General features: G+C 45.4%; 1 protein-coding gene and 1 pseudogene across 3 annotated transcripts in view; one reads left to right on the top strand and one right to left on the bottom strand.

The window, feature by feature from the left end:
- Nucleotides 1-18,078, bottom strand: part of TENM2 (teneurin transmembrane protein 2) — a 941,161-nt gene that overhangs the window by 97,046 nt on the left and 826,037 nt on the right. For all 3 annotated transcript variants that reach the window (XM_042992783.1, XM_042992777.1, XM_042992795.1), the window contains one exon: nucleotides 16,454-16,600. In XM_042992783.1, coding sequence (XP_042848717.1) covers nucleotides 16,454-16,600 — 147 coding nt within the window. The remainder of the gene's footprint in view (nucleotides 1-16,453; nucleotides 16,601-18,078) is intronic.
- LOC102951469 lies at nucleotides 3,569-4,077 on the top strand (annotated as a pseudogene).

Genomic DNA, 18,078 nt, shown 5'->3' on the forward strand with positions numbered 1-18,078 from the left:
AAGCTTACTGGGGTGGGGGGCATCTGGATGGTTCAATCGGTTCAGTGTCTGACTGTCGATTTTGGCTCAGGTCATGATCTCAAGGTTCATGGGTTTGAACCGCACATTGGGCTTGGTGTTGGCAGTGTGGAGCCTGCTTGGGATTCTCTCCCTCTCCCTCTCTCTCCTCGCCTTCCCCGCTCATGCATTCTCTCTCAAAATAAATAAGTAAACATTAAAATAAAAAAAGAAAACCTTACTGTCTTACTGGGTCTTAGGCACCATGCTAAGTGCCCTACACTCATCCCCTCGTTAAATCACCACCAGATTTTCAGGCATCATTAGCACCACTGTTTACAGATGAGGAACTGGAGATTTAGAAAGAAAATAACTTGCAGAAGACCACACAGCTTCTTGCATGTTGGGGCTGGGTTTGACCCAGTTTGTAGCACTCTGAAGCCAAGTCCTACATGGATCTGCAACATAAGGTCTGTTACAGTAGAATGTTCCAAATGGCTAACACACAGGAGTCATTGTGCCCACCACTATGACATGTTATTATCTGCACTAAGCTCTTTTACCTAAGGTAGGACTATGCCAATCAGAAGAGGAACAATTTAAATACATACTGGAGGGAGATTTACCTTTCGAAAATCTGGGATGCCAAGTGTTTTAGCCAGCCCTCTGCCCTCGCTCCCTCTTCTGATAGGTGGACCACCACAGGCTGTTCCTCTGCCAGCCGCTTAAGCTCCTCTGTGCTTTGGCAGCCTGCACCTTCCACCTTTTCCAGCCATCATCCCATATGCTCATAAGAACACTTTGAGGTGGCTTCTATGATGTCCATTTTGCGGATGAAGAAATTGAGGCTTGGAGAGGTTAAGAGCCTTGTCCATAATCACACAGCTAGTAAATGATGGAGGAGTGATTCACCCTCTGGCTGTCCACCTCCAATGGCTTCTATCCTCAATTCTTCATAGGAGGCTATGAGTAGTCATGGCCTTATAAAGGTATCCGGTGAGTATTGTAGGACATGGGGAACAAAATGCTGAGGCTTCAGAAAACATCTTCATTTTCTAGTTGTTCTTTCTCTCAGCCTGCTCTCTTTTTCCTTCCCCCCCTTTTCCTCCCTCTGCTGCTTCTCCTCAACCCAAACAGAGCCTCTAGGAATAATGATCTCACTTCATGAGAACTGGCCCACCTTGGACGTTCCCTGACAGGCCTCTCTGGCACAGTCTCACCCTTGTTAGCCTAGGGCCATGTTTTTTATACCTGGGGGATTTCTATCCTGGCTGCTGCCATCTCCCCACTTTTCTGTTACAAAAACTACTGGCAACAGAGAGCAAGGGTCTCTGATCTCAGCCACCGATGTCCCCAAATACTCACCCTCTGCCTGCTGTTCCTGGCCTCTTTCAGTCCAGTTATTCCCCCCTCCCCTGTGCCCCTCATCAACCTTGCTTTTAAAAAGCCCAATGACAGGTCAGACAGAAGCCAGCCCAGCAGGGGGTGGCGGGCTGGTGGGGTGGCAGACAATGACCTGCTGGGCCCCTCAGAAAGAAAAGGGGCTGTCACCACCGGCAACACCTTTGAGCAACAAGCTGGAACAGTTACTTTCCGTCTGAGGAGAGACCCCGTCTCCTGGGGGAAGGTGGGGGACTGTCCCCCCACCCCTCCTTGAGCTGAGAGAATTAGCAGAGGGCAGGATGTCTGTCCTTTTGCTGCATGAAGAAGTTATCCCCAGACTGCCAATTGGGAGAAGGGAGCAGACTCAGCTATTATACAAGCTTCCTGCTGGATTAAGGAAATCTGAAGTACTAATTCCTACACATGACTATTGCCATGGTCCATGTACTATGCTTAGCAGTCCCTGGATATCTCCTTGTTTCATTTCCACTTCCACTCTAGGGGCAGGCATAGGGGCTAGGAGCCAGTATTGTACTCCCAATTAACATCAAAGGAGCTGGAGGTTTGCAACTTATTGGCTGTGTGGCCTTGGGCTAATTAGCTTACCTCTCTGAGCCTTAGTTTTCTTATCAGTAAAGTGGAAATAATAACAACAACAACAACAACAATAATAATAGTTTAACAGGGCCTTTGTCAAAGATTAAATAGACCTTGTGCAAAGGCATTTAGTGTATAGCAACAATCTGTTTACTCTGGCTTTATAGATGGAGAACCCAGTCCTAGAGAGGTTAGGTTACTAGAAAGGGTTGGGCAGCTGCTCTTGACTGGTAGAGGTAGGATTCACACACAGGTGGCCCAGCCTCAAATATGCTGATCACTCTCACTACTTTACTCGTCACCAAGCTGGCCATGGTTTGTAAAGTCCGGCTTCGCTCAACAGTGATTCTTGGCAGCCCCTGCCTTTCCTCTTGTCTCAGAAGAGGACTATGGAGCTTGTATACCTACTGCTACCATCCCACAGAAGGTCCATGTGCAGGGTGAGCCAAGTTGAAAATAGAGATGAAGAGAAGTATAACTGTGTGTTCACGTCTTACTGAAAATAAATCATATATCTTACATTTAGATTTTCTTTGCATTAATAAAATGGTATGAATGGTAGGTAGTGATTTGGATGTCATTGTATGGGTGTATTTTTTAATCCTAAAATGAAATGTATTCATACTAAAGTAATGTATTGCATTAAAGACAAGTGCTGTGTATCCCAGAGTCTTCTCATTAAAACCTCCATTCATTCAATTCATTTAATAATTAGTTGACCAAGACAGAGAGGGACCCTGTAGTTAGGAACCTAGATTCTAGAAGGGAAACAATTAACAGATAAATGTATATAGACTTAAAATATTTTTTTAATGTTTATTTATTTTTGAGAGAGAGACAGAGTGTGATTGGGGAGAGGCAGAGAGAGAGGGAGACACAGAATCTGAAGCAGGCTCCAGGCTCTGAGCTGTTAGCACAGAGCCCGATGTGGGGCTTGAACCCATGAACTATGAGATCATGACCTGAGCCAAAGTTGGATGCTTAACCAACTGAGCCACTCAGGAGCCCCTAAAAAGTTTTTTTTTAATGTTTATTTTTGAGAGAGAGAGAGAGAGAGAAAGACACAGAGAGAGGGAGACACAGAATCTGAAGCAGGCTCCAGGCTCTGAGCTGTCAGCACAGAGCCTGATGCGGGGCTCAAACTCACAAACCATGAGATCATGACCTGAGCCGAAGTCAGATGCTTAACTGACTGAGCCACCCAGGCGCCCCAGGGGTTTACTACTTTAGATACAAGGCTTTCCAGAAGTGTTTGGGGAGACACCTGAAATGAGGAAACAAGTCATGGAAACCTTTGGAGGAAGAGCATTCTGGGCAGAAGAAACAGCAAGTACAAAGGCCCAGGGTGGCAATGTATCATCAGAATAGAAACAACAAGATGGTGGATGTTGGGCGGGATAAGGAAGAAGAGTAGACAGAAGATGTAAGTGCTGAGTAGAAGCAAGAGCTCACTAACGCAGAGCAATGGAAGCCATTGTTGCGACCTGGACGCCATTCTGTGGGAGATATAATGCTCAGGGAAGGTTTGCATGGGGGCATGATGTGATCTGACTTTTAAAAGGATTCTTCTTTTTTTCAGACAGCCAGGAAGATGATGGGAATACAGACTGAGCATGCCTACCAAAAGCAGTTGACCATCTTTCAAAACAAGAAGAAGGTCCTGCTGGAAGAAATTGGCAAGGAGAAGCTCCTGCAATACTACAAAAACATTAGTCTGGGCTTTCAGACACCCAAGGAAACCACTGATATTGATAAGAAATGCCCCTTTACTGGTAATGTGTCCATCCAAGGGTAGATTCTGTGTGGTGTGGAGCCCAAGATGAAGATGCAGAGGACCACTGTCACCTGCGACTACTACCTCCACTACATCTGAAAATACAACCGATTCAAGAAATGCTGCAAGAACATGTCTGTGCCTCTGTCCCTCTGCTTCTGGGATGTCCAGATCAGTGACACTGTCACTGTGGGTGAGTGCTGGCCCTTGAGCAACACTGTGCACTTTAAGGTGCACGAGGTCACCAAGGCCACCAGCACCAAGAAGCAATTCCAGAAGTTCTATGACTTGACATCTGCCCATACCCCAAGAAAATAAAGTTATCTTCCCAGTCTTGGGCCTAGCTAAAAAAATAAAAATAAAAGGATTCTTCTGACTGCTTTGTGTGGAATAGCCTGGAAGTTGGAAGACCAATAGTCCATCCTAGTGAAATTGGTGGCATGATCTGGGTTGAGGTGGAAAGATATTACAAAACCATGACCTTGATGGTTGTGAATAAATGGAGGGCCAGACAAGGGTGCATGCCCAGATCTGTGCAGCAACATTCATAGACAAAGGTGGCACATGAGAAATTCAGGAATGACCACTGCAGCAGACCACATGATAGTTGGGAAGTGACAGTAGTGGTGTTGGACACCAAAGGGTGCTTCGAGTGATGGGCGCCAATGGGCTGGAAGTTTCTCCCTGGATCTGCTCTCCCTGAGCCATGTGTTTTATGAGCGAGCATAGCAGAAGTAAGAGTAGGGGAAGCTGGCCCCAGTGACTTCAGTGTCCCTTTCTCTATGGATTCCCCTTTCCCTTGCCTCTCTTCTCCCAGAACTCAGCAGTCTTGGACTCTTTGGAGAACCTAATATACAACTACTTTCAGAAGAAGGGTCTGGGAGGAGCACAAGCAAGACATTTAGAATTAGGAGAGCTGGGCTCCAATCCCAGTGCTTCGCTGTTGACTTTGGGCAAACTACTCTCTAGCTCCTCAGTTTCTTTGTTGGCTAAATGCAATCCTCCATTGTTAAATGTCGGCAACTGATTCAAAGATGTTTTATAGGCCAGATATTATCTGAGTGAGCTATCCAGATCACTGGGTTGTGATCTCTGAGGGAAAATACCATTCACTGTAGCATGAGTGGGTGTGGGATTGAGGAGGATACTTTAGAACAGGGACCAAATAATGGATTTCTGATTTTGAAATGTTATGTATTACTTGACATGATGGGCTTTTGGTTGGGAACAGTGTGTGTGTGTGTGGTTAGAGGATCTGAAGTCACATTACACAGGGAGATACTAATAATTAGACCTGTCATTTCAATAAATGGCATTCAGGCACTTTCTATAAACTTTCTAGTCAAACCTCACAAAATGTCTGCGAGGTTGGTGTTGCTGTTCCTAGTTTACAGATGAGGAAACAGAGGTTTGGATGGGTTACGTGCTTTGCTCAAGGAAGTAAAACCAGTAAGAACTGGAGCCAAAACTTACACAAGTCTGCTTGACCCAAGAGCCTGTGGACCCTGGCAGAAAAGGGCACAACATTGACTCTGTGCCTGAGGGGGAATGGGAGAAGCTCCAGGAAGTCACAAAGGTAAGAGACCAGGGCCAGCTACCACATACCCTCTCCTAGCATGCTCTTCCCACATCTGTCCTTTATTCCAGTGCTCTTAAAAATGGTGACAGATCCTGGGAAGTTGGGGCCCTGAGCCCCTCTCCATAGTCCCATCTCTGTGGCAGGTGAGTACAGTGATGAACCCAGGGTCCATATGCCAATCAAGTTGCCACTGCCTTGGGATGCAGAACTCTTTGGCCTGTACTCCCCATCAGGTGACCCAGGGATGCCACACTTGGAGGAATCACTCTATGTTAGCACTTGGGTTTCCCTCAAAATGACACCCATTGTGTCAAGTCAGTGATACCCAAAGTGTCAGTATCACCTGGGTACTTGTTAGAAATGCATATCCCTCAGCCCTGCACCAGACCTACTGTATCAGAAACTCTGTGAGTGGGGCCCAGAAATCTGTGCATTATGCCTTCCGGGTGATTCTGATGCCCACCGAACCATAAGTGTTTTCCATGTATTAACTCATCTGAGCTCACAGCATCCTATGAGGTGGCAGCTAGCATTACAGAGGACAAAACTGAGACTTTCAGAGAACAGTTTGCCCCTATTCATACTGTGAATTAGTGGTTGAGCCAGGACGTGAACCCAGAGCTCCCTGACCCCTAAGTCTCTTTATCACCCTGCCAGGCTGTCTCCCCTTGCAGCGAAAGATGCACATATGCAATGGAAGAAACATAAGGAAAGGCCACTGTTTCTCCTCTGCTGTAAGCACATGTGTTTAGGAATAACCCAAGAAGATAGATGATTGCAATTTTGAAGACCAAGATGCTAAATGGAGGAAGGCAAGGCAAGTACTTGGGGTGAACTTCACTCTGCCCATCAAGGCACATAAGACCTGGCTCTCTCTGTCCAGACCTGCTTCCCAAGCCTCACCCTCCACCACTCTCCACACAGGGTTGTCCTGTGTGGACCTCAGTCTTCTCAGAGGTCCCCAGATGTGTGCTGCTGTCTCATGCCTCTGTACCTTTGCCAGTTTCTTTGCCCACAGTGCTTTCCCTATGTTCCTGAGCGAAGTGCTCTGTAGCTTTCTAAATTCAATTTTACCTGCTCTGGAAGCCTCTGAAGCCCCTTCCTTCTCTGGGCTGCCATATCCCCTCAGCCTTATTCTTAAATGTATTTTTTTAAATGTTTATTTGTTTTTGAGAAGAGAGCACAAGCGGGGGAGGGGCAGAGAGTGAGGGAGACATAGGATCCGAAGAGGGCTGTACACTGACAGCAAGTAAGCTGGATGTGGGGCTTGAACTCACCAACTGTGAGCTCATGACCTGAGCCAAAGTCAGACACTCAACCGACTGAGCCACCTAGGTGCCCCATCGTCTTTATTCTATCCTGAGTATATGGCTTTGTAGTGTCTAGTTTCACATATGTTTCATCCCCTCCACCAGACGTTGGATTCTTTGTGGACAGTCTGTCTCATTCACTCATGTGGTCTGGCTGTGTGTGTGTGTGTGTGTGTGTGTGTGTGTGGCTGGTATAGGGCGAGGTGTTTGTTCACCACCATCCATGACAAGAGGTGCGAACAGGGCCAGGACTAGGGTAAAGTGAGTGAGGCTGGCTTCAGTGCACAATTAAAGGGGCTCACTCTCTCTCAGGTGCATGGGTGCCTAGTCTAGTTCTTAGGTCTCAGATTGACCTTATCAGTAATGCCAGGCACACATTCTCTTGAGGGTGACGGGGTCCCTGTGGGGGCAGCATGGCATAGAGGAAAGTGTGCTGGATTTACAGACAGGGAACCAGGCATCTGGCCCAGATCTGCCCTAGCCTGCTATTTGGCCTTGAAGAAGTTCCCTTCCCTCCCTGGGATTTTTGTACCTGCTGGAGAATCCATATTTTAGCCTCTCTGCCTCTGACATTCCCAGACTCCATGATTACTGTGAATCAAAGAGGTAGTGTCCCTCAGTGTGTGTGGCCACAGAATTCTGGAAATGGGCTTAACAGATCAATGCTGAAATACCTTGAGCTCAGGAAAAGGGAGGGAATTCCCCTGGAAAGGTTTGGTTTTCATTGTGCGGTGGGGGGGGGGGGGAGGGGGAGAAGGGCAGGCCCTGACACAGAGCTTTGGAACACACCTTGCAGTTTCCTTTGGATTCACATTCGGCCACATAGTTCTGGCCCCTCTCCAATCCCCCAGAGCTCTTGGCTGAGAAGATAGAAAGTCAAATAAAAGAGCACAGGCCTTGGGCAGCTGCTCGTGCTGTGCTACAGAGAACGTCTAGCTATTTAAAGTCCAACTGTTCCACTTTCCCTGCTTGTACCCTAGCATTCCAGTGCGTAAGCACTTTGTGGGAAAAATGCATTCCACATAAAAACTGGGGGGTGGGGAAAGCTAACGCCAATGCTATTTTTCAGAATGCTACAGAATTCATGTTTCTGAGGGGCAAAGGGTATTAAACACTCATAGATTGCCCTGCTCAGGTCCTGGACACAAGAGTCAGCTGCTGCAAGGGGCCCTCAAAGAAGGTTCTTGACTTGCATTCTGAGTCCTGGCATGGCTACATTTTAGCTGTGGGGCCTGGGTAAGCCAATCCACTTATCTGGCCCTTAGCATCTGCCTCGATGTAAAGGATACTGAAGGCTCTTCTGGGCTATTGTCGTGATTATTTTGGGCAATGTGGGTAAAGTCTTAGTAAGTGCTCAATGCATCACGTCTCTGACATCAAGCCAAAGGACACTCCCTGTTCTGGAACTGTCCAGACCCCTCAGATATGTCCCTAGGAGATGTTAATATCTGCACCAGATTTCTCATTGTTGGCATTATTGACATCATGCCTTGTTGTGGGGGCTGTCCTGTGGATACAAGATTATTTTGCAGTATCCTGGGCCTTTACCCACTAGAGGCCAGTAGCATCTCCTTCCTTCCTCCCTGCTGTGACTCATAAAATATCTCCTGATGTTGTAAAATGTTCCTTGGAGAGTAAAGGTACCCCTGGTAGAGAAACACTGGTCTGGACTGAGGGGGGACTGTGGGAGCAAGAGAGCTAATCCTGGCACCAGGGCCCTTGAACCTTTATTCAAATGCTGGTCACAGGCACCAAGAGGGTACTTGCTGCAATCCAGGAAGTTTCTCTGGCCAAGGAAAAATACAGGAAGCCAACACAAGGCTATAAATGCTACCTCTTTGCCACCAGTTAAATCTGTGTTTTGATCCTTTAATTCCCTAAAATAAGTCCACAGTGTTTTAAATTAACTTTTTTTTTTTGCAAATTATGCATTTTAATCACAATTTTATGAAGAATATTTGATTTGTCATCTAATCAGGGAAAAATATAATCCCTTAAGAGACACTTAATAATCATTTAAACTACTAAAAACTTCATTATAAAACACTGAAGGTGTGATGTTAGGTAAACCCATGAACGTTTACCCCACCTGCCAACAATTCCACGGTAAAATACATTTAGTGTGAAAAGGTCTTCAATGGACAAGTTTTCTGTTTGAGGTGACTTTTACTGAGGGTTCTTTATAAAAAAATTCTGCACTTGTTTGACCCTTCTTCAGAAACAGACTCCAAATTTTGTTAGCATTTTAGAAATGAGCTGCTGCCTTTACAGTAGCAAAGCAATCTATCACAGTGGTTAGTTGGAAGCCTATTTTGAATATTACTTTCTCAAACCTCTGTATCCTTATCTGTGAAATGGAAAAACTATGAAGAGACAGATTCATAGAACCTCTGTTTCTGCTATGAGGACACAGACAACATACCAGGAGGATACAGATGGGATAATTTAGAAGTGTGACATATGCTGTGAAGGAAACACCACAGGGGGATGGGAGAGAGACAGGGGTAGATTTTACAGGTCAAGACAGGCCTCTTTGGGGAGGGGGCACTGGAGTGAGAATGGAGAATGGCTGCAAGGAGCCACTCATACCAAATGCCCAGGTCAGAGCATTTCTGGCCCTGGATCAGCAAAGGCCCTGAGGTGTGCCTCAACTTAGCATGTGAGGATGAGGGGCTGGCCAGAGAGGATGCAGCAGAGTGGCCGTGGAGGGCAGTTGGGGACAGGTGAGAGAGAAGGAAGGGACATGTCATAGAAGGCCCTGCAGGCTAAGGTGAAACATTTGATTTTGATTTTAACTACATGAGAAGCCCTTTGAGGGCATGGCATCTGATTTACAATTCAAAATGATCTCTCAGGCTGCTGTGTGGAGGAATAGACAGCATGATGCAGGAGCAGTAGCATAGACCCCCACCTGTTGGTTGCCTTTCCCATTACCCAGATGCATACAAAGCTCTGCACAGGGCTCACTGCATGTAAACTCTCAACCAATGTCACTGATTATAGTCTTTATATGCAATAAAGAATGGATTCTATCTTTTTTTTTAAGTTCCATAGAAAACTGGCCCCCAACCCTCAGTTTCCTAAACAGAAGGTTCTCTAGTTAAATATGTTCCCAGAGGTCAAAGATCTTATTTACACTAGATGATCCAGAATAATTTCAGCCCTCTGTTGCCATGCGGTCCTCAGTCGGGGTTAGTTCTGCTTCCCTCCCAAGGAAAAGAGACCCAGTGCCTGGCCAGCTGGCAGTGGCCTCACGGCCAAATTTTCCTCCTAAGCATTAGATATATTGTCTTCCTCTCTGGGAGCTAATTGGGGACTCTGTTTATGACTCCAGATACATTTGCCACAAGGTCTTTGGACTGCAAGGGGAATCCTCATCCAACCCAATTAATAGAGCAATGTTGCACTTCTAAGCTGACCCCCACCCAACCAATCCATCAACATGATTTGCACACATTAATCAAGGCATTTACAATGGGTTCACCAAGCTTCATCTCTCATTGGATGAAGAAATGGGACTATTTGGACTTGACAACTATAACTCTTCCAGAGTCCCTGAAGTCCTAAGCTTGGCTCTGCTAAATGCACAGACAAGGTGTTATTAATTAACAATTGAGATAAATGCCGGAATAGCATCCCTGAATCATGTCAGACCAATTTGGATGGTTATGGGATGGGGAAAGGGGGGAGGAGGCCGTGGGCAAGGGGTGGGCTTTGTCTGTTCCAAGTGCTTTGGACAGACTCCAGTGTTATTTCTCCTCATTTAGACCTGGCTGGAGTGCCTGGAACTCAGTCCAGCATCCACATCTCTTAACCCAAGGCAGCCTCCTTTGGAGACAAACAAGGAACCAAACTTCGCAGATGGAGGAGAGCTGGAAAATACTGTTGTGAAGAGCAGCCTGAGTGGAGCCTTTAATTTAAGGAGAGAAATGTAGAAGCTGCTGGTGGATGGAAGAGCCACAATCAGGGGTTAATGACCACACAGAATGGTGGCTTTGAAGACTCTCCTAGGAGAAAGACTGAAGACATTGGCCTCCATATTGTGATGGGCTTTCTCTCCTGTCCTGTGGCCGACACCCACACTCTGTGATAGTCACTTCTCTATGCTCCCACTGAAGGAAGGTCTTCCACTCTGTCAGTCCTGACTATAATAATTATAATAATGTGTTTATACATCTTATCTTTCCAGATGGATGTGGACTCTTTGCAGACATGTATCATATCTTATTATTTCCAGTGTCTAACATTCAGTAAACCCTCAATGAATCTTTGTTAAACCATGAACAAATAGCTAGTGGATGGGTGGATGGATGCGAATCTCCTGATGATGGAGAGTTAAAGGAGTTTTAAAATTTGAAGGTTTTTAAGTTTTTTTTTTTATTTTCAGAGACAGAGACAGAGAGAGAGAGAGAGCAAGCACAAGGAGGTGAGGGACAAAGAGAAGGAGAGACAGAATCCCAAGCAGGCTCTGCGTGATCAGCACAGAGCCTGGTGCGGGGCTTGAGCTCACGAACCATGAAATCATGATCTAAGCTGAGATCAAGAGTCAGATGCTTAAGTGACTGAGCCACCCAGGAGGCCAAAAGGTTTTTTTTTAATTTGGAAGCAAACATTGGTCACCTCTTCATCTGGGAATGGAAAACACTTCTAAAACACACTCAAATTATTCACTCGAAAACTAAACATGAGAAAGTGTTAATATTTTTTCAATTACTTTTTTTTAAGTTTATTTAGTGATTTTGAGAGAGAGAGAGAGAGAGAGAGAGAGAGAGATTGTGTGTGTGTGTGTGTGTGTGTGTGTGAATGGGGGAGGGGCAGAGAGAGAATCCCAGCTAGGCTCTGCACTGTCAGCATGAAGCCCAATATGGGGCTCAGCAAAGGGCTCAAACTCATGAACTGTGAGATCATGACATGAGCTGAAATCAAGAGTCAGATGCTTAACCGAATGAGCCACCCAGGTGCCCCACTTATTTCTTCTTGAAATAAAACTCTCCTTTCCTCACTTTACTTCTTTTGTGTTCTAGGAATTCTAGGAGGGAGGGTTTGGGGTGTAGGCACTATGACTTTGGGCTGGGTCAGCCCACTCAGTGGAAACTATTATTTAAACAAGTTTGGGTCTGCAGACCACTTGTATCAGAATCCTCTGGGGTGTTTGGCAAAAATGCAGATTCCTATATCCCATATTTGACTTAATAAATCAGAATCTCAAGGGCAGGGGCCTAGAAATTGAAATGTTTTTTAATTCCTTTTTAAATGTTTATTCATTTTTTCAGGGAGAGAGAGAGAGAGAGAGAGAGAGAGAGAGAGAGAGAACATGAGCAGGGGAGGGGCAGAAAGAGAAGGAGACACTGAATCAGAATCAGGCTCCAGGCTCTGAGCTGTCAGCACAGAGCCCAATAAGGTGTTGGAGCTCACAAACCGTGAGATCATGACCTGAGCTGAAGTTGGGCTCTTAACTGACTGAGCCACCCAGGTGCCCCTAGAAATCTAAATTTTAAGCAAGCTCTCCAGGGTGGTATACAATGCTGAAATTTGATAAGCACTAGTTAGAACCTCAGTGGTTATGGACTGTGGGAAAATTACTGATTGGGCTCCATCTATGTGGATTCGGCATCCGTTCTAGAAAATAGTAGCAACATCACTACTAATGACATTAGAGCTGGCAGCAGCCAACATGTGGGGACATCCCATGAGCCAGGCACTTTGTGAAACATATTGCATATGTTCCTCAGTGAAACTTCACATCTACTAATGGAGGTGGCATTATCATGCCTATTTCAAAGACAAGAAAAGACTTTGAGGAGTCAAGTTACTTGCAGAAGTGGGACACAAAGACTGACCCCTGAGCCTAGGCTTTTAACCTTTATGATGTTAGGGTGTCACCTGAGTAACCAGAGAAGTGACAGGAGAAGGAATAAAAGTCTAACTTTCAGGGCTGTGTTCAAGCAACAGAGGGAAACACAGACAGCTTGCTAATGCAGTAAAGCAGGATGTGATGCAAGTGGGACTGTGGACAAGCTCAGCTTAGGAAGGGCTTTCTCCCACCCCCTCCACTCCAGGCCCCCACCCACAGACTGGAGAGGACATCTGATGGGATTCCATGGGCACTTCATACAGACTCCCAGGTTGGCTTGAAATGATGGGAGCTGGGCTTTGTAGAGACAGAGGGCTGGAACACCTGACTCTTAAGTTCTGGGTGATAAAAGGGTGTGGGGAAGGAGAAGGGCCTGTCTTTCTAGGCCAGACAGTCTAACAACGCTTCCCCACTTTGAGGTTCCCACTTTTAGAGGAAATCTACACCCTTTCTCCTACCCCTGGCTGTGATGAACTAAATCTCACACCTCTGACTTGGTGGTGATAATTAAATATTATCCGCCTGTCACTTGATGCACATGTTGTGTGTATTCTCAGACTTTAATGAGCTGGTATTTGTCTTCTGTAAGCAAAAATATTTCTTTGAGTCTCTTCTTTTTCAAATTGGGGTGAGCAGTTCAAGTGAAGATCTCTCACTATCAAAAAGACAGTCTACTTGCTGGCATGTGTGTCTGAACTGTTTCTACTTCTTCTTAGGGTCAATGGCAGGGAAAGCTTACCCCTTCAGAATCAGCCATTGCTGTCCTGAGGTTAAGTTAGCGGTCACATGGTTGGGGGGGGGGTGGTTGTTGGGAGATTTTGAAAGGGATGGGATTAAGAATGCAGGGAACCAGCATAAACTGGTTTTGTGGGATATTTGAATGCAGCTTTTTCCAACAGGGCTTCTCCTGTAAGCACTGCAGAATCCAGAAAATATTTGGGTGAAAATTTTCTCAAGTCTTCTAAGGAAGGCACTTAGCTAGTACCATTCTAGATGCATAGGAGAAGAGTTAACTCATTCCATACAATGAATGTCTTAGGACAGTGGCTCTCAAAGAGAACCTGCATCAGCATTATTTGGAAATTTACCAGAAGTTAAAATTCTTGCATCCCACCCCAGGTCTGTGGAATCAGAAATTCGGGGGGATTTAGCAATCAGTGTTCAATCAAGCCTTCCAGGTGGTTTTGCTATAAGCTAAAGTTTCAGAACTACTAATGGCCATAAAGCACCAGGGCTTAATTCTCTCCCAGAGGAGCCCAGTGTGAAAAAGGCCGTTAAAAGGGCTTCAAATATCTGCATCAATATTTGTATCTATATCTATCTCAGTTTAAAATAAAAAAAAACATCTATCACTTTAAACTGAGATTTTTTTTTAAACGTAGAGTGTTCCCAGATGAAAAAATGATTTGCCTCTTCCAACTCACTTTGGATGAGCATTCTGTTACTTCCCCATTCATGAGGTTCATAACAAATGTGTTCATTGCAGCTGCTCCCCAGGCTGATATTCATGCTCTGTCTGGGTGCCTCCTCTGACCTACTGTCAGGTTTGGAAGCCACATAGCCTTGCTTGAGAACTCCCAAAGCAGGAGAGAGCCTGGGGCAGAACTCCTACCCCCACCAAAACAAACAAAAAAGTGATATAATTAGTGTGCTGCAGGATTGGATCTGGAGTTGATGAGGAGCAACTTTAATATTTATCAATAAACAGCAAAGTGCTTAGCACACCTCCTAGGGAAGTAATTAACCATAAAAAGGATACTCTGCGCTAGGAATCTCCTCCAAAAAAAGAACTCAGTTAATTGTGAATTGCTTACGCCAGGTGAGAGACAATCCGTGTCTACCTCTCTCACCTGACATAAGCAACTCTGAATTAACTGGGAGTTTCTTTTTATAAACACTATGCAGAGCCTTTTTTTTTTCTTGGTGGCTAATTACTTCCTTGGGAGGTTTGCTTTAATAGTTCCCATAACAAGGCCATTATTGTCTTTAGCATAATCACTGCCTCATTTGCTTTTGTGCCTTGCCTTTCTGATGCTCTGCCTCTGCCCAGCGGGAGGGACCCTGCACTGTGCTTGTAGCCTAGTCCTCAGACCAGCACCAGTCGCACCTATTGAAGTCTCCTCTAGCTCCACTATTTCAGGAATTCGGTTTTCTCCTGGAACGAGCTGCAATCAGGGAGGGGTAGGGCTGGTGGAGAAGGACGTAGATGGTGCAGGTTATGTTGGGGAGACTGAGTCCCCCTTCCCTATGTGCAGCATTCCAGCCATTTGCTATGCTTTTACCTGCTGACATCTGCAGTGGGGAAGGGCACCAGAGCAGCAGCTCCTTTCTGCAAGAGGAAGGAGCTGATCTATCTGTAAGCAACCACTTTGCTAAGTGAAATCACCAGGGACCAGGAAAAAAAAACAAAAACTGAACCTTGTCAGGATAGGTAATGTGATTGTGACTCAGTCTTGGGAAAAAAAAATGTATGGATATATGCAGTTATGCCTCACTTCATTCAAAAATGAATTAAAGTGGCTTCTGTTTTGGCTCTGTTTCAGTAAGGTAATGAATGAATGGGAGCTCTGTAAATTACATTGGCTCTATAAACTTTTTTGATTGGTGTACTCCTATCATTATATGTATGTTAGCTTATTTACACATTATGTACATGTATAACAGCAAGAATATATTATGGAAATTGCAAAGTGTCTATTAAGAGGACGAGGAAAAGTAAAAATAGAATATCTAACACTTTCAACCATCACCCTGATGGATTACACCCCCTTCTGGACACTACCTAAACTGACCTTGGGGTCATGAGGGCAGGAGATGACATTTCCAGAGCACAGGGATTGACAGAGTGGGACTATACACATTTTTATTAAATCAAATAGTTGAGTGCATGGATCCTCTTACACTCTGAAACAACTTGCACTCTGAGGGAATTCTGACCAGTTAGTAATTTTGGTGGGAGTGGGTCACACACCTGTACTAAATCCTAGGGAGCACTGCTCCACATTCTTAGGAAATCACACAGCCCCTATGCTACTGCAACTCCATTTAGCCCCAGAATTTTACCATTTCTTCAGGGAATAACACAGGAAAGAAAATTCAATTCAGAAGTTCAGAACAGGGATTGGCAAATTTCCTATAAAGGGCCAGAGAGTAAATATTTTAGGCTTTATCAGCCATGTGTTCTCTGTCTAACTATTCAATGCTGCCTTTGAGGGTGATACATAAACTAATAGGCAATAGGCTATCTTCCAATAAAACTTCATAAATGAACACTGAAATTTGAATTCTACACAGTTTTCACATCTCTTGAAATATTGTTCTTTAGATTCCCACCCCCCCCCCAACCTTTTGAAATGTAGAAACCAGTTTTTAGCTATATGATGCCAGGCAATGCATTGGATTCGGTCCGTAGTTTGCCAACCACTGGTTGGAAAGTGGACTTTGGAGTCAGATCTGGGTTTACGTCCCAATTTTACTATTGGTAGCTCTTATAAAGTTACTTAACTATGGTCTAAGCTTCAGTTTCCTCATTTGTAAAGTAACATCTCAAAGGGCTGTAAGGATGAAGGGATTGCCTGTGATGTCTGAGCACAGCGTGAAGCACATATTGTGATCATCATCATCGATTTGTTTGTAACTTCCAGCCCTGAAGGGTCAGGCAGGAGCAGGGACCCAAAGGCAGAGCCAGGGCCCAGCCACCTTTCTGTGGTGGTGCTACTTGCCAATCCAAAGCCAGCATCAAACCCCAGTGCCTTCAGCCTTGTCTCCAGGAGCCCCCCCATGGCCCAACGATGCCCCCGCCCTCCCCCGTTCTCTGCTGCATTTGCTTCAAAGGAAATGTTACAACAACATTTGACAATAGTATAGGGGAGGTCTTTCAGGAAAAAAAATGACTCATGACGGAAGTATACACAATGCTCTGCTCTTGAGGGGCTGGGAATTAGAAGACGCTTGCTCACCTCCCTCATTATCCTTGTTATCAGCACAGGAGGTTTCCATGGCAACGTTGCATCCGGGCCCTCTCCAGCCGGTCTGGCAGACACACTGCCAGCTGTTCTGACCCAGCGTGCATCTCCCGTTGCCGTTGCACAAATCAGGGCAGCCATCTGGTTGGAGAAATGGAGAGGATGAGAAGGAGGGACGTGAGGCCATGCTGGGGCTGCAGGGGAGCCATGCAAAGGGGGAGCAAGGCCGCAGGGCAGCCACTGGGCCAGCCTCAGAGTGGGGCCCGTGCCTGCCTTCGAAAGAGTCAGGGAAGCAGGCAATGCATGCAGTTGCAAGACAGTGGGGTCCCAGATGCAGGGGATCCCCAATGACACTGACCTGTGTGAAGGGGTCTGAGGCAACCTTCCCAAAGTGGGGAATATTCCAGAAAACTAAACCAGCTCTGAGCTTAAAAGCCTAGGTAGGCTGTTATTTCTAGCCAGTAGCTCAAAAGTGAGGCTACCTCCAAAAAAATTTTTTTTTCCTCCATTTTTTTTTAGAAGTACCTTCTGCAGAAAAGAGAAAATTCCCTATCAACCCAGGATGGAGGCAAAGTGCCCTCCATCATTCAGAATCTCAAGGATACATTTATGTATGATTATTACAAGCTTCTTATGACCAAGAACTGGATGGCTCTGCTGGGCCATTTTCATATTTTTGTAATATTTAGTTTTAAGGGGCACTTTAAAATGTTGGCTGTTTATCACTCAACCTATTTATATCATGATTTAAAAATACTGCTGAATCTGAAGGCTGTGGAAGGAGTGGGTACTCAGTGTCATGAATGGGGAAAAGAGAGCAATGTGTATGTGCATGGGGAATGAGGTGGTGTTCGAGTAATTCCGATTTTGTGGTAATATTTTCTTTCCTCTTTTTTTTTTCCTGCGGTGGGGAGGAGTACAAAATCAGCAGCCTACCTAATTCCCTAATCGCTCCGGCACCCCAAAACTCTGCACCTACCACTCTTCTGACCTGAGCTTGGGTGCCAGGAGCCCGGGTGAGGGAAGAGGAGGAAGGGTAGCAGGGAGCACTAACAAGGGAGGGGAAAGTCTCCCCCCTTCCCCCCGGCAGAGCCTCTGTCACCCTTTATAGGATGTGGAGAGCAGCACTGAATTGGTAGGATATCACCACACTCCCAAAACCTACTTGCTGGCAAGCTTTCCTGGATATGTTTTCATTTTTCCTTTAACAGCTTTATTGAGCCATAATTTACATACCATAAAATTCACCTGTTTTAAGTGCACAACGCAGTGACTTCTGGTAAATTTACAGAGTTCTGCAACCTAGTTATGTTCTTCTTACTTCATTTAAATATACCCCAAATGACCACTAATTTAATTGTCCCAAGAATGTAACTTCCCTGAATATCTATCTCCAATTCTATCTCCACCTCTGTCACCATATCTATCTCCAGCTCTTTCTATATCTAGTTTTAAACCACACAAAGTGCAGCGGGCGGGGGCGGGGGGAGGTTGGACTGTTGTGAGGGGATGAAGAGCTTTGCAATGAGAGAGGCAATTGATGTGAAACCATTCTGGCCCAAGTCTTCTGAATCAAAAGCATGCATCTCCCCCTACTTCTCTCTCCAGGGTTCCACAGG

Source organism: Panthera tigris, chromosome A1 (genome assembly GCF_018350195.1).
Source record: "Panthera tigris isolate Pti1 chromosome A1, P.tigris_Pti1_mat1.1, whole genome shotgun sequence".
Lineage (NCBI taxonomy): Eukaryota > Metazoa > Chordata > Mammalia > Carnivora > Felidae > Panthera > Panthera tigris.